This window comes from Cynocephalus volans, chromosome 9 (assembly GCF_027409185.1).
Source record: "Cynocephalus volans isolate mCynVol1 chromosome 9, mCynVol1.pri, whole genome shotgun sequence".
In the NCBI taxonomy this organism is placed as follows: Eukaryota; Metazoa; Chordata; class Mammalia; order Dermoptera; family Cynocephalidae; genus Cynocephalus; species Cynocephalus volans.
This window is the reverse complement of record NC_084468.1, coordinates 113390193-113414241: the sequence shown is the minus strand read 5'-3', so window position 1 is coordinate 113414241 and position 24049 is coordinate 113390193. Positions and strand designations below refer to the sequence as shown.

The 24049-nt window shown below is 35.4% G+C and overlaps 1 protein-coding gene across 1 annotated transcript in view; it reads left to right on the top strand.

Annotated features, from left to right (window-relative positions):
* SCLT1 (sodium channel and clathrin linker 1) overlaps positions 1 to 24049 on the top strand; it is a 226989-nt gene that overhangs the window by 86689 nt on the left and 116251 nt on the right. The window contains exon 9 of the mRNA XM_063108441.1: positions 4640 to 4710. Coding sequence (XP_062964511.1) covers positions 4640 to 4710 — 71 coding nt within the window. The remainder of the gene's footprint in view (positions 1 to 4639; positions 4711 to 24049) is intronic.

The window sequence follows — 24049 nt, the reverse complement described above, 5'->3', positions numbered from 1 at the left end:
TCCTTAAATAGATATTTCTCCACAAAAGACATACAAATGGATAACAGGATATTCAAAAATGCTCAATGTCACTAATCATCAGGGAAATACAAATAGAACCACAATGAGCTATCACCTGACACCTGTCAGGATGGCTATTATTATTAAAAAAAAAAAAAATAGTGTTGGTGAGGATGTGGAGAAATAGGAACCCAACCATTTGTGGGTATGCAAAATGGTACAGCTACTATGCAGCGCAGTATACAGGTTCCTGAAAAAAATACAAATAGAACTACCAAATGATCCAGTAATCCCACTTCTGAGTGTTTATCCAAAAGAATTGAAATTAGGATCTCAAAGATATATTAATACACTTATGTTCATTGCAGCCCTATTTACAGTAGCCAAGATGTGGAAACAACCTAAATGTCTGTCAAGTGGATAAAGAAAATGCGGTATATACATACAATGGAATATTACTCAGTCTTAAAAAAGAAGGAAATTATGTAATATGTGATGACATAAATAAACCTTGAGGGCATTATGCTAAGTAAAATAAACCAGTCACAGAAAGACAAACACTGCATGATTCCATTTCTATGAAGTAACTGAAATAGTGAAATTTGTAGAATCAAAGATTGGAATGGTGGCTACCAGGGCCTGGGAGAAGGAGAAAATGGTGAATTACTAGCCAACAGGCATAAAGTATCAGTCAAGCAGTATGAATAACTTCTAGAGATCTGCTGTACAACATTGTACCTAAAATCAAAAATAATGTACACTTAAGGAAGTGTGTTGTACACTTTGTTAAGATGGTAGCTCTCATGTTAAATATTATTACAACAATTAAATGAAATAGGTAAAAATAAAGTCTGTCTTTTCCAATGCAGCAGGTAAAATGCCCCATCCTAAAAATACTTGTTTTTATTTATTTTTTATGCCTATGGATACATTGAGATTTCACATTTCCTAGAGATTCTCTTTACTGAAATCATTTTTTTTGAGAGATCTCCATGAAGTTACTCAAAAATATTTATTAATTGCATAATAAATTTCTTGCACTAATATAGGTTCTCCAAGTTGTAAGAGAAACATGAATCATCCATGAAATCTCTTTCTTCTTGGTAAAACAGGACTGACATATGAAATAATCAGTGAATAAGGTGGTAAAGTAGATGACAATTGAAAAGGAAGCTTCCCTAGACCTTTATAAATCTACCAATTCTAGAATATAAATATAGTACATAATTTTCTTTGTTATCATAAATGTAGAACAAAGCCATATTCAGATGTTGTTGTCTTAGTAGGTTTGCTAGCAGGTTAAGCGCTTTGGTTCCCAACACTAGGCTCTTCTAATGCACAATTCCAGTTTATACTTCTGCTTTCCACTATGAATTTTTCTTTGAGGTGTTCATAAATAACCAAAAACATAAACATTAATTATGCTATGCCAAGGCACTATATATGATAAAACACTATTGGTGCATTACAGATATTATAGAATTCAGAAATGTGAGTCTGTTTGGGTTGAAATTGTTGAGATAGCTTCATAGTAGAATTTGAAAAGATATTAAAAGTCATCTGTTTCCCCAAATTACATAGACATCCTCTGTTAAATACTTTTCAGTTAGATGGTGTCTCGTCTCTCCTTTGACTATCTTCTTTAAAAGATTTTATCACTTCCCCAAAGAGCCTGTTCCTTTGAACTCTGATTATTAGAAAACTAAAATTTATTATAGGATTCCTCCTATGGATATGTAGTTTTACCTTTTGATGCAGTACAGAACAAGCTCACCACTTCTTCAAGACAATCCTTAAATTATTTGCAAATTACCGTTATGTTTCCCTTGATTCATGCCTGTAATTTGGGGGGGGGGGGAACTTTTCTACTACTCATACCGCATTTAGCACAGAACACTTCTGTGACCAGATGTGTGGGTTTTTTTCCCCACACTAACCAATTCTCTGGTGGACACCAACTTGGTGTCTTATAATTTAGTTCAATTCTGACACAGTCTACCTGGATTTTGAGTCAGATCCCACAGGTTAAAGGCTGAGTCCCACAAGACTGCCCCCACTTCAGATGCCAAGTGCAAGTCTGGGCCTGCAGAACTTCTGACCAACTGGCTATAAATCGGGATTGCCATGACATTCTCCTCCAGTTTATTAGAAGGAATATTACAAAAGATACAAATGAGTAATGAGATGGGAAAGATGCATAAGGCAAGGTGTGAGGGAAGAAGCATGGAGCTTCCCCCGAGCACCCCATCCTCCGTGCTTCTCTGTGTGTTCAGCAATCCTCAGGTTCTCCAAACCCCATCCTTGTGGGTTTTATAAGGATGCATTATTATGTAGGCTTTATTACATAGGCATGATTGCTTAAATCATTGGCCATTGATGATCAACTGAACCTTCAGTCCCTTCTCTTCTCTCTGGAGGTCAGGGTAGGGGGCAGGGTTGGGGTGGGGCTGAAAATTCTAGCCCCATATTTACACAAGGTTGGTTCCCTGGGCAACCAGCCCCCATCCTGAGGCAATCCAGGAAGCCACCTCTACAGTCATTTCATTAGCATACAAAAAGACACCACTTTGGGTTTTAGGAGCTATGTGCCAAGAAACTGAAATAAAAAACGAATATATTTCTTAGGATAAATCACAACATTACAATGCCCAGTGTTAACACCCTTGATGAAGACAGGGCTAATGTCTGGAATCCTGCTCACAGCGCCAATTGTAGCGCTGTAATCCTGTTCGTGAGGCCAATTGTCTAGCTACACAACCACGCTAGTTGTTGGGCTCTTTTACCTGCCAGTAATCCTGTACCGACTGGGCCAATTGTCGAGCTAAGGCTGGGTCTGGAGCCCACAGACCCCTCAAGCCTGTTCACAGACTGGGTCACAAACCCTTCACATCCCAGGCTGGGTCCCCAGACACTTCACATGCCAGGTTGGGTCACCAGACCCCTTACACACAGGTCTATGAGCTAGGTAACTGGCCAAAAGGTCCTTGGAGCCATAGGTTGTAAAGCATGGCTGTGCCAGGCAGATGCCTGCCTATCTGCTTCACTAAAACTACCTCTCTCTCTCTCTCTCTTTCTCTGACAAACACAAGAATAGCAACAAAACTAAAAAACACATTGGCACACATGCACACACATGCACACACATACATACACACACAATTTGCTTACAAAGGATGTGCTTAAAACCACACCCAGCTGGTCCCAAGGCGAGGGCCCTGACCAAACTATTCTATTTTCCCAACAACCCTGTTTTTTTTGCTGTTGTTTTTTTAACTTTTCTACCTTGGTATAATCTACCTACCTCTCATTTTTCTATCCTTCTTATACTGCATGTGATAGTTGATCTCTTAAATTGTGATATGTGAATTGAATACTAAATTCTAGTCTGCAGTAGTCTACTTTCCCAGCTGAAGAAAAAGATGAAATCCTGAATCGTTCATATATTGATAAAGGCACTCATTCATTCATTCCTCAAAGATATAGGTGCTGTGAGGTACTAAATCATGTGTGAGGCACTGGGAGTTCTGGGAGAAGCTGATACTCAAAAACAGCTCACATTGTGGCCAGAAATATATTATTAAATATATTATTTAAAAATATAATGTTTAAATATAATGCAGTGTGCACTGTAAAGATATATATAAAGTTTTATCAAAATGCAGAAAGGAAACAGTTAATTCTGCCTGAGAGTGAGTAGGCCACACAGGGTATTGAGGGATGAAGGCAGGCAGAATGAGGACATCCCAGGCAAAGGGAAATACAATAGAGTGTTAAAAATATGAAGTCAGTGAAATTGGGTAGAACATGAGAGAAACACAATGAAAGTTGCCTCAGGGACTGTAGTTAGTGAGATATAAGCATGATTTGTTGGGACAGGAGGAGACTGAAGTCAAGACTATCAGTCAGGAGGTAACTATAATATATACCTGAAGTGATATGGAATCTGTAGCATCATGGTAAAACCAGCACTTAAAATCAATTCCCTTCAAAAAGGTTTTTCTATGCTTGGAAGACTGCCTTATGTCCTACTTTAAGTTCTTCCACAAGCAGATCCTGAGGAAAGGATTTCAAAGCACGTATTTATTTAGGAGGTAATACCAGGAAACACCAATAGGGGAGTGGAAAAGTAAGACCAAGAAGGGAAGTGAAGGCAGCCAGCAAAGGGTTTTTAAAAATCAAGGAGGTTAACACTGTGAGTAACCGAAACTTAATCCCAGTAATGAACTCTGAAAGCCAGTGTAGAACACAGGCCTCAAAATTATTCCACCCATGGAGCAAAGGAGTTCGGGTTATTTATACACCAATTCTCTTTAGTCATATTGAGCTGCTCCAGAGCAGATGAGATGTTAATTCTACACTTGTAGCCTTCTGCACAAGTAGGTGAGCAAAAGAGGTTCAGAAAACCAGAGAAAACCATAAGACACAGAAATGAAGTACAGGTAGTTTGAAATGATCCAGGTATCCACTGAAGTAGTAAAGATGAGGAAAGAGAGCCAGTGTTGTTCTACCCTCGGAAAATATAATCATTATCATGAATCTCACTTTTTTTTTTCTACTTCTATGCCTTATGGTTAATCTTTAGAGATGTAGTTATTAAATGTACTGAAACTGAAAGTTTCTATTTTTTTTCTTGTGACAGACTAACCAACACTTTCTGAAAACAATAACTGAACAAAATGTGGAAATCGAGCAACTCCGAAAACAACTTAGGTATTTTCAAAAATGAATTTTGTTTTATTATTAATTATTTTTCTTCAGGGGAACTGATGATACAGTAATTTTTCCTATGGGGTTTTTTTTTTTTTTTTTTTCCTTCCCTTTTATTAAGCTTCTGTCAATAGCTTTTTGTATGTGTGATCTGTTAGGTTGGGAAGAGACTGAAATCAAGACTATTAGTCAGGAGATAAGTATAATATACATGTGAAAGTATATACTATGGTGGTAAAACCAGTGGTTATAGAAGAAAACCAATTCTGTTAGAAATAATTTTCTGTGCAAAGGAGACTACTTCATATCTTTCTTTGGATTATCACATCAGCAGACCCTGAGAAAAGAGTTCTCTAGGAGGTAGTACCAAAGAGCAGCAGGAGGGGAGCGCAGAGTTAAGACACGGATGGAAGAGAAGGCAGCCAATAAAAGCTTTTTCGAAATCAGGCAACTTAATGCTCTATGTATTTGTCGTGGTGCAGTAGTTTAATAATCATTGCGTTAATAGACTTCACAGGAAAATCTCCACATGACCAAAAAAATTTTTGTTTACTTTTATTCCTCTTAATCATAATGATTAACATTTAGAAGTAAGTCATATATGGTTTTGGTCTATGATGTGGTCATTTAAAAATAACATTAAATTGTAACATAACTTAATGTTTGTTAAATCAACTTCATTATTTAGTTATTTCCGTCATTTTGTATTTTGTCCACAAAATAATATACTGTTTTCAAAAAAAGAGGCTTTTATTTTTTAGGACTTTATGTACCACTTTTTATATTTCAATATTTTTACCTTTGTCAACTTTTTAATTTAATTTAAATAAGTTTACCTTTTTTCCCCCTAGACATTTCTACTTGTGGGCTTTTAATTTTTCCTTCTTATTTCTTCTTGTTATTAATTTTACAGTTTAAAATAATAATGATTTATTTAATTCCAAGATCTTATTCTTTTTTAAAATGAAAGTCATTTTTTAATTACAAAATTAATGTAAGCCATTATAAAAAAAACTCTATATAGTATGAAAGTATATCGAACTGTGATGCAGTTCTGACATTAACTACCCAGGGTTAATGCAGACTACAGGGGTTAAGGACACAATCCCCAAGACTGCCCTTAGTAAAACACCAGTCACAAGTCTGGGGGTCCCTAGGCCATCTTCACTTCTGATCAACTGGCTACAAATTTGGGTATTCTCACTAGTCCCTCAGGTTCAATAATTCTCTAGAATGATTCACAGAACTCAGGAAAGTGCTATTTTTATTATTACAATTTTATTTTAAAGGATATAAATCAGGACCAGCCAAACCAAGAGACCCATAGAGTGAGGTCTGGGAGGGTTCCAAAAGCAGAGCTTCCATGTCCTCTGCTTATGGAATCAGGATGTATCATCCTCCTAGCACATCAATGTGTTTACCATCCAGGACTCTCACTCAAGCCTCAGTGTCCAGAATTTTCACTGGGGTTTATTACATGCATATGATTAATTAAATCATTAGCCACATTAGTGAACTTAATCTCCAGCCCCCATCTACTCCCTGGATATCAAGACATTGGACCTATCATGTGGCTCAAAGCTCCAATCCTCTAATGACATGGTTGGTTTTTGCAGCACAGCCAACCTCCATTCTGCAACTATCTAGGGGCATTCCATGAGTCATTCCGTTAGCATAAACTCAGGTGCAGTCCCAGGTGCTTACCGTGAATAAGAAAAATAATTCTGTCACTCAGGAAATACTGAGGGTTTAGAAGCTCCATACCTGGAACCTGGGACAAAGACCAGACAAATTATTATGCAATGTAAACTATGTGATACAAATTATGATAAAACACAAGTGAAAAATTAAAATCTCATGTCCATTATTTATTTAGAGGTAACTATTGTTAACTTTTAAAATGTATAGCTTCGGTTTGTTTGTGTGTGTGTGTATTTAAATATTTTGTTTAAAATAGCATAATATCAACACTTTAATACCCTAATTTTTCACTTATTAATATACGAACAGCATATCAAAATTATTATTAATATTGTATAACATACTATCATATGGATGTGCTATATTTATTATTTGAATTCTTATGTACTGTTCACTGTTATTCATATTTCATCTTCAGTAAAGTAATTTTTATAGGCTACCTATTCATTGAACATTATTATTAGTATTAGAACAGTAAGTATATAACAAATAGTCCTAACTAGGTTGTTATTATTTTTTATCATTATTGTTAAATAATATTTTGATTAACACTGTTCAAAAAATTAAAGTAAAACTTATATGATTTAAGACATTTGAAAGAAAAACATCTTGGTTGAATTTTTTGTTATAATTTTTTTCAAACTTCCTTTTAAAATTGTTTTATAGTAAAAACACTAGACATTAAAGCAAAAACTGACAGAACAGTGGATAAATCCACAATCATGGTAAATATTTCAGCTCTCTCAGTGACTGATAGAATAAATGAACAAAAATGAGTAAGGAAGTAGAAGATGTGAATTACATGATTAACATGATTACCTGATCTAATAGACATCTCTAGAATGTTGAATCTATTTATTCATTCAGTAATTATTTAGCAAGCATTTACAACATGCGAGACTCTGATCTTGATACTTGGGGTACATCAATTTGCAATACAATTGAAACATCTGTCCTTTTAGACCTTATATTTTAGTGGGAGTAGGCAGACAATAAACAAACACAGTATCTAAGTACAATATATAGTATGTTATGAGGATACAGAAAAATGAAAAGAAAAGTAGATCAGGATAAGAGCAATGTGAAGTGCTGGCGATATTGGTGGGATGCAGTTTTAAATAGAGTATTTAGAGTAGTCCTCATTGAGAGAATGAGATTTGAACAAAGATGCAAAGGATGTAAACAAACTGGACATGCAATATCAGGACAGAGTATTCCAAGTGAAGAACTACCTGCTGCAGAGGTGCTTAAGGAGTAGCACCTCTATAGCTGAGTAATAAACCATTCTAAAACTTTATGGCTCAAAACAACAATTTATTGCTGAGTAATAAACCATTCTAAAACTTTATCTATTGCTGAGTAATAAGCCATTCTAAAACTTTATGGCTCAAAACAACAATTTATTTAGATTATGATTTAGGGGGTCAACAGAGAAGGTTTTCTTAATTAGGCTTGCCGGGCTGATGTCTACTGTCTTGCTTATGTATCTACAGCCAGCTGGTAGGTCTTCTGGAATGATGCTCTAGCAGTTTACACTGATGATCAACCTGTCTGAGAAGTTGGCAGACTCTTCACCAGGTCAACAGGGCTAGTTCTTCCTCCTTAGCCATGACAAGGTTCCCGAGAATAGTGAGAGAACAAATCCCTGTATGCAAGTACTTCTCAAGACTCTCTTGAATCATGTTTTTTAGTTTCCCATGGCACAGCAGGTCACCTGGTCAAAACAGATACCCCTCTTGATGGGAAGATTTTCAATGTCATGTTGCAAAAGTGTGAGTGTAGGGAGGGAAGAATTTATGGCCATTTTTATAATCTTTAATACTAGTATATCTGGGACAGAGTGAGCAAGGAGAGTAATAAGAGCTGAGGTTAGGGAGGTTATGGAGATTGGCAGACAAGGTGATATGGGGCTTTGTAGTCTATTTTGAGACTTTGGCTTTTCACTGTGGATGAAATGGGAATGGTTTTTAGTAGAAGATTGACATGATCTGACATGTTTTAATAAGATCAAACACTCTGGCTACCATATTAAAAATAGACCATAGGCACAAATGGAAACAGGGAGACCAACAAAGAACCTGTTGCAGTAACTCAGGCAAAAGGTCATGTTAACTAGGACCATAGTGGTAGCAGTGCGAGATGGTGAGACGTGATTGGATTCTGGATGTGTTTTTTTTTAATGTTTTATATGGTAGATTCAAGAAGATTCCCTGATAGATTGGACGGAAGCAATGGGGAGAGATATCGAGGCATTAAAAATGACTCCAAGACTCTCCCTCAAGCAACTGGAAGAATGGCGTTGCCATAGATTGAGAAGTCTGTGTGTAGGTGGCCACATTTTTTGTGGTGGGGGGAGTTTTCGCCATAATGAGTTTGCAATAACTACTGGAAATCCTGTTGAAGGTATTCAGTGAACAAGTAGTTCAGGTAAGAGATCTGGACTAGAGATATAAGTTTTTGATGATCAATATAAGAATAGTGTTTAGAGTTATGAAACTGGAAAAGATCATTCCGGTGTAAGTATAGATAGAAAAGAGATAAGAACTTATGCTGAACTTTGAGGCACTTAAGTATTGAGAAGGGAAAAGAGGAGGAATCAATAAAAGAGGCTGAGAAGAGACCAATGAGATAGGAGGAAAACCAGAAAGTATAGTATCCTGAAAGCCAAGTGAAGAAAGTATATGAAGGAGGAAGGAATGATCACTGAGTCAAGTGCTGATGATAGGTAAAGTAGGATGAGTTCTGAAAATTAACCATTGAAGTCAGCAACACGGAGGTTGGGTTAGTTTCCTTGGGCTGCCATGAAAAAAAATACCACAAGAGTAGTGGCTTAAAATAATAGAAATTTATTCTCCCATAGTTCTGGAGACTGGAAATATGAAATCAAGATGTAAGAGGCATCATGCTCCCTCTGAAGTGCTAGTGAAGAGCTCTTCGGGGAAGAATCTTTCCTTCCCTCTTCCAGTTTTTGGTGGCCTGAGGTGTTCCTTGGCTGTGGCAGCATAACGCTAATCTCTGTCTACCTTCATCTTCACATGGCCTACTTCTGTGTCTCCTTGTGTGTCTTCTCCTCTTCTTGTAAGCATACCAGTCATTAGTCTTAGAGCCCACCCAAGTCCAGGATGATTTCATCTTAAGATCCTTACCTTCCTTACCTCTGCAAAAACATATTTCCAAATAAGATTTTAGGTGGACATGAATTTTGGTGGGGACACTATTCAACCCACTGCAGAGGTCATTGTGATTTTCACAAGAGCACTGCAGAATCTACTTTCTTTTCATATCCATACAAAACATTAAAAAACATTGAATCCATTCTGGGCTGTAAAATGTAATTCTTAACAATTTTTGAAGGATTGATTTAACATAGGCCATAGTTTCTTATCACAGTGCTATTAAGTTATAAATCACTAACAAAAAGATACCTAGATAAATACCATATGTTTGGAAATCAAAAAGTATATCTTAAAATGGTCACTACATTTGATGCAATTCCAGTCAAAAGCCCAGTAGAATTTTTACAAAATTTGAAAAGCTGATTTTGAAATTTATCTAGATATGCAAAAGACCAAGAATAGACATTTTTGAAGAGGAAGAGCGAACTAAGAGGACTTCCTGGACCAGATATCAAGACCTACTATAAAGTAAAAGTAAAATTGCGGTGTTGGCATAAGCGTAAGCAAACTGAACAGATTAGAGAGGCCAGAAACAGACCCGCTCTTATACGAACTGTTGTAATTCCCCAAAATGGCTACAATCCTATCTTTTTACCTGTATCTGTGCCCTTTGCAAAATGACTTTTATGGTATCAAGAAGTATCATATTTAACAGAAGTCTTTAATGTTGTGGCTGGATATATAGGGAGGATATCAGATAAATAGCCTAAGTAGTATGTGAGTATACATTGAGCTTATACATGATCTGAGCAATATAAGCAGTCATACCTTATCAATTAAGAAGGAAAATAAGGTTTAACTAGGTTTTTAATTATAGTACACATTTTTATTAAAAAACAATGGGCAGGGATATAGAGCAGTACTTTTGCCTATTTCTCCAGCTAAGTACAACTAAAAACCCTGGACATTATATAAAAAACAAATATAGGAAAACATAAAGGTGGAGAAAAGAAAACAGACCACGTAGGTAGGTACCTCAGGATCCAAGGAATGACACCATGGTAAGTTCCCCATTTTGTTTTTCTTTTTCTTTTTTCTTTTTTGCCTCATATACATCAGGCTTAGAACTGAGTAAGCTGACAACCTGACAATACTAAGTGCAGACCAAAAAAAAAAAAAAATTTCCAACAAAGATCTGCTCTCTCTAGCCACAGAACCAGGAAAGGGGCAACCTAGCATGATAGAAAATTTTTAAACAATAACCTCTCTACTCCAGTCAAATAACACAGAAAAAAAAATGTGCACCCACCTATACCCATGCCGGCTAAGGCCTCCTGGAGAAACTGGACTTCTACCCCTAGCTGGCAGTAACAAGGCAGCCCTCCTTTCCCCTAAAGGAACAGTGCCAGAGGAAATCAGCTAACGTAGGTTTAAATAAAATCCAGAGTCTCATAACATAACACTAGGTTTCTATAAAAAATTACTCATTTTAAGAATCTAGATAGTCTGAACTTCAATGAAAAAAGACAATCATTGGAACCAACACCTAGATGACAAATGTGTTAGAATATGGGTAAAGGGGCATGAAAATCAACTACAATGTATATTGAGAAATAAAATTTTAAAAAATAATAAAAATAGAAAAATATATATATAATAAATGCTCACATTCTCCCCTGCAAGTTATGAAAATCCCAATAAAACTACTTATTATTAAAAAATTTTTTTTAAAAAGGTGTTAAAATTATTTGACAAAAATTTTAAACAACTGTAATAAAAATGCATCAATGACCAATTATGGACAGACTTGAAACAAATGAAAAAAATAGAAATTCCCTAAAAAAAAATAAGAAATCTCAGCAAACAAATAGAAAATCTATGGAAGAACTAAATAGAAAATTTAGAACTACTATATTTGGATGGGTAAATTCAATTCTCTAATAAGTCTTCCCAAATTTTTTAAATTAAAAATCAATGTAATTTGTATTATAATCCCTGTAATTTGTATGCTTGCACGCATGTGAGTTTGTGAGAAAGGCAGTTGGGCTGAGAGCAGAAACTTGATGAAATAGTAAAATGTCAAGGTATCAGAATATCAAGATTGTTCTGCAGAAAAATAAAATGCAATGTTATTTATAAGAGTAAGTTTGGAAGAGTAGAACAGAATAAAATATGTATATAGTTTGGCATATGACAGAGTTGATATCATGGTTGTTGTCCATGAAAATAATCTTGAAGTTTTGCTTTTCACATGTAGGTGTTTATATAGTTTTATAGATTCAATACCTACCAGAAAAAGCAAAACTTTACAGATTTTATTTAAAAAATATCAGAGTGTCTTTGTTTAACATTTTGCTAGGGAAGTATTTCTTAATCAAGATTTAAACACAAGCCAAAAAGGGCCAGCCCGTGGCTCACTCAGGAGAGTACAGTGCTGATAAATACAAGCTAAAAAGGAAAACATTTAAATATTTGACTGTGTTAAAATGTAAAACTTCTGTTAAAAAAAAAACAATATAAGTCAAATGAAAAGGTAACCCACGGTCTGTGAGAAGACTTTTACAATGCATAAAACTGACAACAGACTAGTATTGAGGACATATTAACTAAACATCAATAAGAATAAATGAAACCCGTAGAAAATTAGGGGAAGGATATGAACAAGCATTTCAATCAGGAAAATGCTAGTTAAAACAATGTGGATACTACTTCACACTCAACAATTTATGTCAAAAATATAATGTGGAGTTTAATGAGCTACAAAAGATTATAGTATGATATAATTTGTATACAGTTTAAGTGTTTTAAGCATTGGTGTGTATGATTATAGATATACATTTTTAGTTATATATGTATGTCCATAATCAATATTTATATAAGAACAAAATGTATATATTATATATCAGTATGTGTGTATTATAAAAGAATAAAAATAAAAATGTTCTCTGAAACGATACACCCTAACTTCAAGTTAGTGATTGTCTCTGGGGAATGAGGCTGCTGTAGAAGTAGGGAACTGAAGGCAGCATAGGTGTCTGTCACTAAGGGAACGGATAGATAAATGTGGTAATTACATCCTGTGGAATACTGTGCATCATTTAGAAACATGTATATACATGTAAAGATGTTACAGCAACACAGATCTAAAAAAACAATCTTTATATTTAAAAAGTAAAAGATGAATCTATAGTATTAAAACATATACATGCAATAATAATATGTATTTTACAAAGATATGTATATATCCAAGGATATATCATATTTTAATGTGAAGTTACAAAATGAGAGAGGGATTGGAACGAACAGGAAAACAAAAATCAACGAATGAGAGCAGTCTTTTACAGCCAATAATAATAATGGGTAACGGAATGAATAGTGTGATTAACTTGACTCTACATCCAAGGTTTAGAAAAGAGTGGAAAGAAAAAAAGAATATATGATTTACGACATATGTAGGAAAAATTAGAATGCAGAGATCCTGGAAGGAAGATGAGTAAGGAGATTGGTTTGTAAAGACCTGCAATCATATGATGGTAATGGAAATAGAAAATAAAAATGTATATACAAGATCCTGTGTAGGAAAAATGCACAGAACTTGATGATATTGGGCTAAAAAGCAGAGGAAAAACTATGGAATTTTATTGCTGGACAATATTTTGGTGATCATCTAGTTTAACTTCCTAATTTTATAGAAGAAATCAAACTGAACTGAAGGCTCAGAAACTATTTGTCTTGTTCAAGGTTGCACAACAAAGCCGTGGAAGAGCCAAATTAGAACTCGCATCTTGTAATTGCTCTAGTGAGCTTCTAAGCCTGGCTCTCTGGCAGTTTTCACAGCAATAAGGAAATCAAGAATGAGAGTTGACTGGGAAAGAAAGGATGATAAGTGGATAGGTTGATTTTTGACATCTGCGTGGAAGATTCATTTGGCTTGTGGACATTTGGGCCTAAAGATGCCCAAATGAGATTAGAGATTGCTAAAGCTAGTTGTGGTTTTCTAAAGCCTGAAAGGTTGTAAGTGTTTAATTGTCCATGAGCAACTTTACCATAATATTTACTTACAGTATTTCTTAGCTTAACATTAAGCAGTTCAGAGTTGTATACATAAAATTCTGCTTGCTTTTCCTGCCACAGATTTGAAGGAACATAAGGACAAGCAGATGCTTCTTTTAGGGAAGAGGGTGTTGCTCTCAGGTTTGACAGATTCTGATTGATGGGCATATTGACATTACCAGAATTTCAGTTTTGAGATGCTCTGTATAACCAAGCCAGTAATAACTAAGTTACAAACTCTTTAAACACTGGAGTTGTTTAAGTTTGTGCTTATACTGAAACATATTAGTTTTATTGTCTAATGTGTTGCCAAAAAATCTAAATCATGTGAATTTATAATTAAAGCTTTTATCATTTTTCTTTTCGGCAGTTCTTGGTGATATCCTGTCAATAGCAGATAAAACTCTTCACCCTGTATTCTTAAGACATTTTATTCACCTGGTGCTGCTCCTCAACCCACAGTTATGTATAAATTGCTCAAAGTAGTCATTTTGCTGTTTCTCATAGAAGAACTTCTGGTTCCTTCCTTTTTACTTTTGATTATTATTCTATTTCTCATAAAATTTATAATTTTCTTAACCTGGCTAAAACTTGCCCTTCTCTAGGACAACTTCTCTCATTCATTACACCAGTTTTTTATTCTTCTGTTCTTGTGGGTCTAAGGTAGACTTTATCCATTTAAACTGAGATTTTATGCTGTTTCTCTTCAGGTGCTTTTTTGTTCCATATATTTGTTTATAACATATATCCAGCTGAGTTACAGAAATTATTATTTTCCAAGCCATATTTGCTCAGCTTTTATATCTGCCTTGTAAAGTCTTTGAAGGAAAGGATTGTCATTTATGTATATCTTTTAGGAATAACCAATATTATCTGTGTAAAGGAAGTACTGTAAAGACTGACTAAAGCATTTGCACAGGGGTTCATATTAACTTCTCATCAGATACAACATCATCAGAATGTTTGTTAAAAATAGTTTTAGTCACTAAGAAACACACATACATATTATCTTCATATAAGGACTCTAATTTGTCAATTTGTTTTATAATTTTTGAGAACTTAAAAATGTGCCTGTGTGCTGTGAGGATAAAAACAGTCTTTAATAAGGTAATGTATAGTATATGATAGCCTCAAAATTGTTTTAATTTAACTCTTTTCATCTCATACACACCTTTGTGGCTTCAATAATCTCTATGAGGATTGAAATCTCATTGAATTTTTCAACCTCAGGGTTCTCCTGGTTATCTCCACCCATATGGCGCAGAGGCACTTGAAATGCAGCAGGCTGCATCTAAACTGAGCTTATTATCATATCTCCCAAACCTTTTCTCCATATTTGTGAATGGTACCATCAAAATCCTGATTCAAAAAACTAAGAGGCGTCATAAATTCTTTCTTATTGCAACTACCTTATAAAAGGTCTCTCAGATCCTTCACTTCTCTATTACTATATTGTTACTGCCTTTACTCAGTTCATCTGAGTAAACCTCCAAATTGGAGTAACCTCCAAATTGGCTTATCCTCCCCACCCACTTCTTCCTTTTGCATACTTGCATCAAAATGGTCTTTCTGAAATAAAATGTGGTCATGCCATTCCCCGTCAGTTGCTGCTAAATGCCTACAGGTTATAATACAAATTACTCAGCATGACATGGAGTCTTCTATGACCTGACCCTGGCTACTTAACTCTATATCTTGTCACTCCTCTCTTCAATTTTCTGACAAGCCATGCTATTTCATAATTGCCTACTTTTGCTCACATTGTTCAGGCTGCCTAAAATGCCTTTCCCCAGCAAATATCCTCTCAACTTTAAAAGTTCAGCTGAAGTATCACATCTTCTAGAAATCTTTTCCTGAATATTTATGGTTTCTTCTTCCTCAGGTAGAACCAAAGATGCCTTCTTCCTTGTGCCTCAACTGTAGACTGCACATACATTTGGCACAGCATTTTAAACACTATTGTAAACTGTTTACAAATCATCTCTCTTCACTAGACCTTAAGCTCCATGAAATTGTGGATCACGATTTGGTGGATTTTATTTTGCCATCATCTAAGACAGCGCTAGAGAGATGGCAAGTGCTCAGAAAATATTTTTGAGTGACCAAGTCAGTTAATTAAGTAATTAACTAAGTTGCACTTAACTGGAGGGATAAAGCTAAGTAATTTATTCATATGGGCTATTTGTGTCTTTTGCTCTTTGATCTTTTGGCGGCACAATTGTTTTTTGAACTGTCATTATTTAGAAAAATTATGTTTTATATTCTTCAGCTATGCAGTGTGTGACCACTTAGTAGTTTGATTTCCAAAACAGCAAACCTAAAATAAATGATTTTTAAAGTAATTATTAGAAGATTTGCACAGTGAATTAGGAGATTTTTACTGTTTTCATTAGGAATTCAGCCTTTAAGCTATATTGACTTTTAGTTCTATTTTTATTATCAATAATCTCAAAGTTTGAATGGGTGATAGAGGCATTCAAATTGTTTTTTGTGTTTAGTGTTCTCTGTATTTAATCATGAAATAAAATACAGGAAGTCTTTAAAATATGATAAATGATTTATAAGTAAATGGTTTTATTGAAGAACATAAGAGCTAATGAGATAGGAATACAATCTGGTTGATATCACTCTATCATGTTAAGTGCAAAATGGAAAATTATATAAATCACAGTCTATGTATATTCATTGTGTTCATTTTCAGTCATTTTTTACAAATGCATACCTTTTTCTCCAAAACTGTTGTATTTGCTTATAATTTTTATACATTATCTTATTTTTTAAAGGAGCATGTCCTTTTGTCAGGGAATAGTTTTAGCTGAGATAACAGATTTTTCTCAGGTGTTTCATATTTCAATTTGAATAATGTGTCATCTATTATAAAAATGCTATGGAAATCTGGAATTCATGGATCACTACTTTTGACTTATATTCTTTTGGAAGCTATCCCATGTAAGAAATGGCCCTGAGCAGATGTGCTTAGTCATAGAATTGTCAAACAATTCTTATGCATTGGCAGGTAGTTTTCTGAGCATAGAAAATAGTTTTTAAAATAAAAATAGCAGTAGAAGGCAGGAACATGCATGGGGTCCTAGTCAGGAGCCACAGGCAGCCCCTACCACCTGACAGAAGGTAGGAGCACACCGAAAACATCACTTCCACATGGGTGACCCACCACAGCCACCGCCACAGTCATGGCTGCCACAAAAGTAGCTCATCTCCACAGTAGCAACCACAGCAGCAACCACAGCCACCACACAGGCAGCCTGCCAGCCACTTGACTGCCTTGACACATGGAGAGTCACCAGTGAAGACCAAAAAAGAAGAGGAAGTGTCTCTCCTCAAAGTCCACTCCAGAGTAACAGAAGAAGCAGCTGTTCCACCAGATGACCACACATAACATAGAGATACAAGAACTATGAAAAAACAAGAAAATATGACACCACCAAAAGAATATGGTAATTATCAAATACTAAAACCCATAGAGCAGGAAACACTTGAAATGACTGAAAAGGAATTCTGAGCAACAATCTTAAAGAAACTCAATGAGATATGAGAAGACTCAGTTAGACAACATAATAAAAAGAGGGAAAAAAAATCTAGGATTTGAAGGAGGAAGTTTACAAAGAGACTAATACCTTTAAAAAATGTAGCAGAACTCATGGAACTGAAAGATTCATGCAGTGAAATAAAAAAACACAACCGTGACCTTAAGCAGCAGGTTAGAGCAAAGAGAAGAAAAAATTTATGATCTTGAAAACAGTCATTTTGAAATAACCCAGGCGGACCAAAAAAAGAAAGAAATTTTTTAAATGAAGAAAATCTGAAAGAGCTAGCAGACAACCTTAAGCACACAAACACTCAAATCATGAATGTTCCAGAAGTGGAGGAGAAAGGAAAGGGCATTGAAAGCCTGTTCAATGAAATAGTAATGGAAAACTTCACGGGTATAGGGAGAGTCACAGACCTTCAGATTCAGGAGGATCTAAGATCCCTAAACACGTTCAACCCCAAAAGATCCTCTCCAAGACACATTATAGTCAAAATGGCAAAGCTCAAAGACAGAGAATCCATATGGCAACAAAAGTGCCAAGTCACCTAAAAGGGAGCCCCTACCACACTAACAGCACACTACTGAATAGAAGCTCTACAGGCCAGAAGAAAATTGGATGATATATTCAAAATACTAAAAGAAAAAAACTGCCAGCCAAGAATACTATACATACCAAGGCCATCTTTCAGAAATGAGGGAGAAATGGTGTATTTCCCAGACAAATAAAAACTTCAGGAGTTCACCACCGCACAACCAGCACTGCAAGAAACCCTCAAGGGAGTCCTGCATCCTGCATCTGGAATCCAAAAAATGATACTCACTGTCATTAATACACAAGAAAGAACAAAACTCACTGGTAGAACAAAAATGCAAACAAGAAAGAAACTAAACCTTACCATCTAAAAAAACCAAAAAACATCAAAGACAAAAAAAGGGGAGGAAGAAAGGAAAAAAGGCATTTAAAACATCCAAATGAAAATTGATAAAAATGTAAGGAATAAGACAATACATTTCAATAACAACCCTAAATGTTAATTGATTAAACTACCCGCTCAAAAGAAACAGACCGATTGGGTTAAAGATAGACCCAAATGCTGTCTTCAGGAGACTCACCTCACCTGTAAAGACACACACAGACCAATAGTGAAGGGATGGAAAAAGATATACCACACCAATGGAAACCAAAAAGGAGCAAGAGTAGCTATTCTTATACTGGATAAAACAGACTTTAGCCCAAAAACCATAAAAAGAGACAAAGAAGGCCACAATATAATGACAGAGATCTATCCAGCAGGAAGACATAACAACTAAATACATATACATAAATATATATGTACCCCACACCAGAGCACCCAGATATATGAAGCAAACACAATTAGGCCTACAGAAAGAGATAGGCTGCACTATGATAATAGTAGTGGACCTGAACACCTCTCTCTCAGCACTGGACAGATCCTCTAGGCAACAAATCAACATGGAAACATAGGCTTTAAACTACACTTTAGACCAACTGGACCTAGCAGATATCTACAGAACATTTCATCCAGCAGCTACAGAATATACATTCTTCTATCAGCACATGGAACATTCTCTAGGATAAACCATATGTTAGGTCACAAATCAAGTCTCAACAAATTTTAAAAAACTGAAATCATGTCAAGTATCTTTTCAGATCACAATGAATTAAAACTAGAAATCAATAATAACAAGCAAAACTCAGGAAACTATACAAATACATGGAAATTAAACAACATGCTCCTGAACAACCTCTGGTTCCAAGAAGAAATTAAACAGGAAATCAGAAAGTTTCTAGAAACTAACAAAAATAACAACACATTATAACAAAACCTGTGGGATATTGCAAAAGCAGTACTAAGTGGGATGTTTATTGCAATAAATGCTTACATCAAAAGAATAGAAAGATTTCAAATAAGCAACCTAATGCTACAACTCAAAGAACTAGAAAAACAAGAACAATCCAATCCTCAAATTAGTAGATGGAAAGAAATCATTAAGATCAAAGCAGAACTAAATGAATTAGAGATCCAAAAAATTATACAAAAGATCAATGAAACAAAAAGTTGTTTTTGAGAAGATAAAACAAAATAGACAAACCGTTAGGTAGACTAACTGAAAAAGAAAGAAGACCCAAATAACAAAAGTCAGAAATGAAAAAGGAGACATTACAACCAATAACACAGAAATAGAATCATTAGAGGCTATTATAAACAACTATACACCAACAAGTTTGAAAACCTGAAGGAAATGGATAATATCTGGACACATACATACTACCAAGACTGAACCAAGAAGAAATGGAAAACCTGAGCAGACCTATAACGAGCAATGATATTGTAGCAGTAATCAGCAGTCTCCCAACAAAGAGAAGCCCAGAACCAGAAGGCTTTACTGCTGAATTCTACCAGACATTTAAGAGAAATTAATACCAATTCTCTTCAAACTATTCCAAAAAATCGAAATAGAGGCTATTCTCCTAAACTTACTCTGTGAAGCCAGCATCACCCTGATACCAAAACCAGATGAAGACACAACAAGGAAAGAAAACTAAAGGCCAGTATCTCTGATGAACATAGAAAAATCCTCAACAAAATATTAGCAATTAGAATACAGCAACACATCAAAAAAATTATATACCATGATCAAGTGGGATTCATCCCAGAGATGCAGGGATAGATCCATATACGCAAGTCAATGTGATAGACCATAATAACCAAATCAAAGACAAAAACCATGGGATTATGTCAATAGACATACAAAAAACATTTGACAAAATTCAACATCCCTTCATGATAAAGACTTTCAGCAAATTAGGTACAGAGAAGTCAAGTATCTCAGCACAATAAAAGCTATATGTGACATACCCACCACCAATGTCATCCTAAATGGGGAAAAGCTGAAAACTTTTCCCTTAAGTACAGGAAAAAGGCAAGGATGCCCACTGTCACCACTCCTATTTGACATAGTATAGGAAGTACCAGCCAGAGCAAACAGGCAAGAGAATGAAATAAAGGGAATCCAGACTGGAAAAGACAAAATCAATCTGTCCCTGTTTGCAGATGACATGAAACTATGTACAGAAAAGTCTAAAGACACTACAAAAAAACTCTTCAGGTTGATAAACAATTTCAGTGAAGTTGCAAGATACAAAATCAACATGCAAAAATACCATCACATTGAGGGTTATATGAGGGTTATATTCATATGGGGTTTCAACATATAAATTCTGGGGGAACATAAAGATTCAGACCATAGTTACCATTTACTGGTTTACTGACTTAGACTGCTTAACTGCCTAAAACTTCAGTTTCCTCATTTCTATAATGGAAATAAAATTACCTTCCTTATAGTGTTGCATTGTACTATAATTCTTACTGTATTTGCTCACCTCTACTCTTTAGTGTCCAATGTATGTAGGTAGGATGTATACTATTTACAAACCACATGCTAGTAGACTTGGGAGTTGATATTAATGTTGTAATAAATAGACAGTGGATTTTTTCTCTCCCTAGATCTGGGAAATCAGCCTTACCTTTGTGTTGCTTCTATAATTTCTAGAACCAGAAAAAGCATTTATTTCTTTTTCCTTTTTTTCTTCTACGTTGTATCCTCATTTCTTGTCAACTGTGCAATTCCAAATCCTTTTGATTTCTTCTTGTATCTCCTTCCATCAATTATATTCTGTTTTTAAATCTTAGTTTCTCTTTTGTGTTTTTTTTTTAAGAACTCAGATATGTAAACCACCCTGATGACTTCTAAGATTACTATATATTTTTCCTTCCCATTCTTTGAAATTGCATAGAAAAAATATCTCTATTTGCTGTAGTCATTTTTGGCATTTTTTTCAGCTTCAATTTGGCTCTTCTTCTTCTCAAGATTACAGGTACCTTTTTTGCCTTAAAAAAAAATCCTCTTTTATTGATGATTTTTCTTCCTTTCTTGAACATTTCTGTACTAGGTCATTTGCATTCGTGCCCTGATTTCTTTTCTGACCTTTGTGGCCATTTCTCTGCTTCCTTTACTTTCCCCATGTCCTTATCCTACCTACTAAAAACAGACATTTCTTTAATTTCTATTCATTACACAATTTTTCTCCCTCTCCTCAGATGATCACATCTACCCTACCCAACATAAACTTTCATCTCAATAATAATATTTCCCAAATATATATCTCTGCCCTTGACCACTTTATTGAATTGCTAGGTCAGTGGTTTTCAAACTGTTTATTTTTTTAGCAGAACACTTAAAAAAAAAAGAAAAGAAAAAAAAAGAAGGATTATACATAGAACCCCAATATCTAAAAGTGATAAAAGTGGAACTGCTATGATTAAAGTAAGGAGTGGAGGTCTTCCCCATCTTAGTAACTAATATCATCATCAAACCTAGGAATTTTGCTTGATTTCTCTCTTTTGTTCACCTTCATATCCTGATTACGTTGGCTCTGTACCAGATCATCACAAATTCAACCATCAATCACCACTGTCACCTCTACCCCAAATCGCCACTATCTCGTTCGCAGTAGCCTCCTATCTGATCTCCCTGCTTTGACTGTTACGCCACTGCAATTCATTCTCTACACACCAGCATAAGTGGTCTCCCAAAAGCGTAAGACAGATCACATCACTCACCTGCTTAAAACCTTCCTGTGGATTTTCGTTGAAATTGGAACAAATTCCATAATTCTTGCTATATCCAAAAGGCACTCAGGTGATCTCACCTCTCTCTGCCTTTCTGATGTCATCGCCTACTTCTCTCTGTGATACATCCCAGCTTAATTGTCATTTTTTAAAGTACCTTTCTCATATTCTTCACAATTATTATTAATTCTCTCTGCCTGTAACTCTTTTACCTGAGATTTTCTTCAATTGACCTCATTATCCTTCAGGCCTTAGCTCAAATATCCCTTCCTTAAACAAACGACTGTCCCTAATGATCCACGTATCTCTCCCACTGCTATATATCATTTTCTTCACAACATTATCACTTTATGAAATTATCATATTTATTTGTTTACATATTTATTGTCTGCCTCCCTCCACTATAATATAAACTTTATTAGGGCAGGGACTTTATCTCCCTTGTTTATCATTGCATCACCAGTGCTGATTACAGTGTTTAGTAGGTGCTCAATAAATAACTCTAGGGTGCTCAATAAATAACTCTGAAATACAAACGAACAAGTTAAAAAAAAAAAAAGAAAGAAAAACTGAATGAGCCACCAGCACTTGAAGCTGAACATGTCCAGACTGTATTCACAGTACCTGGCATTCAATAAGTATTTGTTCAAAGACTGAATGCATGGAATCCCTTAAATTCTATCTTTATGAATTCTATGCCATCCCTCCAAGTAATGTTATCACTCTCTCTAGTTGAGAACTTTCCTGCCTCTTGCTCTCTTTTATTATAATATATTAGTTAAAGAGAGAGAGAACTATTGATCTAGTCCATTCTTTTTCACAAGTGTCAGGTTTAAATTCCAAAATGCAGCTCTAATCCCATTATTTGAGCAGTCACCCATTTACCTTTAATACAGATAACTTGTCCTTTAAGGCCCTTGACATTGTAGTCCCCATGGCCTTTATGGTCTTTATTTCCATCTTCCCTAAAGGAGTCCTAAACTTTCCTATCTTTGTGCGTGGGCTTATCAGGTTCCTTTCTGAAGCTTTTTCTTTATGTCTCCTCATGAGATGTTGGGCCTTAAAAACTGACGCCACCTTGAGTGACATTACAAGCAGCGCCATTATGGGTCCACAAGGGCATATTAACGTGGCAGCCTAGGACGGGGCCGGAGGAAGTAGGGTGGGAGTGTCTGCAGGAACCTTACCTTAGCCCTTATTGACCAAATACGCGCTTCCGCGCTCGTGAACACTGTGTGATTGCAATAGCTAGGCATTGAGACAGGATGCATGCTCTTGTAACCTTTAAGCTGATTGGAGGATGTAAAAACCTCCCTTCCCCATTTGCCTTTAAAAGCAAGTGCTTGTGTGATAATAAACGGAACTGCTTGACAGAACCCCCGCCACTCTGAGTGTCCTTTAAAAGGCTGGTTGGGGCCGGCAGCTGTGCTCACCTCTCTTTACGGCTCTCTTCCCTGTCTCCTCCCAACGGGGGACCGGAGGGAAAGAGGAATCTGGGCAATTTGCTCGCTCACCAAGGGAGAGACTGATAACAAGGCTAGGGCAATTCAGGTCGGCCGGCTGCGGACCCGACAATGAAATATATAATTCCTCTGCCTATTCTTGTTTTTAATATCTTCCACTTCAGTATTCTCTCAGCTAAATGCAAATGTCCTACCTATTCTAAATTATAATGCCTATTCTAATCTTTTGTGTGGTTTAAAGTATGCTTTGTGGCCCTTGAAAAGACTACTGTATCTCACCTGGTTTTGTGTTTTATACCACCTTACCATAATGTCTCAAACATCGCAGGTATGCAGTAAACATCTTTGAGCATGTCCGTTGCATAAATATGCATTGCGTAAGGATGATCTCCTTACTAATAGAATATGAATTAACATTTTCTCCACTGACAAAGAAAATTAATATTTTTGCCAAAAGCTCACATTCATACACAGAAAGTGTAGAGAATTACTACTATTATAGAAAATTATATCCTAACATAGAAATTAGAATTTTGAATTACCTTAAATTGTACATAAATTTTAACTAACTTACACTGTACAAATTATATACAAATGAACTATTTAAAGACTGAAGAGCTACTGTTTTAAAAAGTTTTAATAGCTCAGAATATATAGATTATGAATATCCATTGCTTTTAGAGTTTCTCCAAAAGTTTCTCTTTTGAATAGGTTTAATTATTAGACTGCCACTAAAGATTGGGAAGGAGAAAAAATAAAAATAAAACTTCTCCCAGTTTTATTATTAACTCAGTTTCTAAAAGC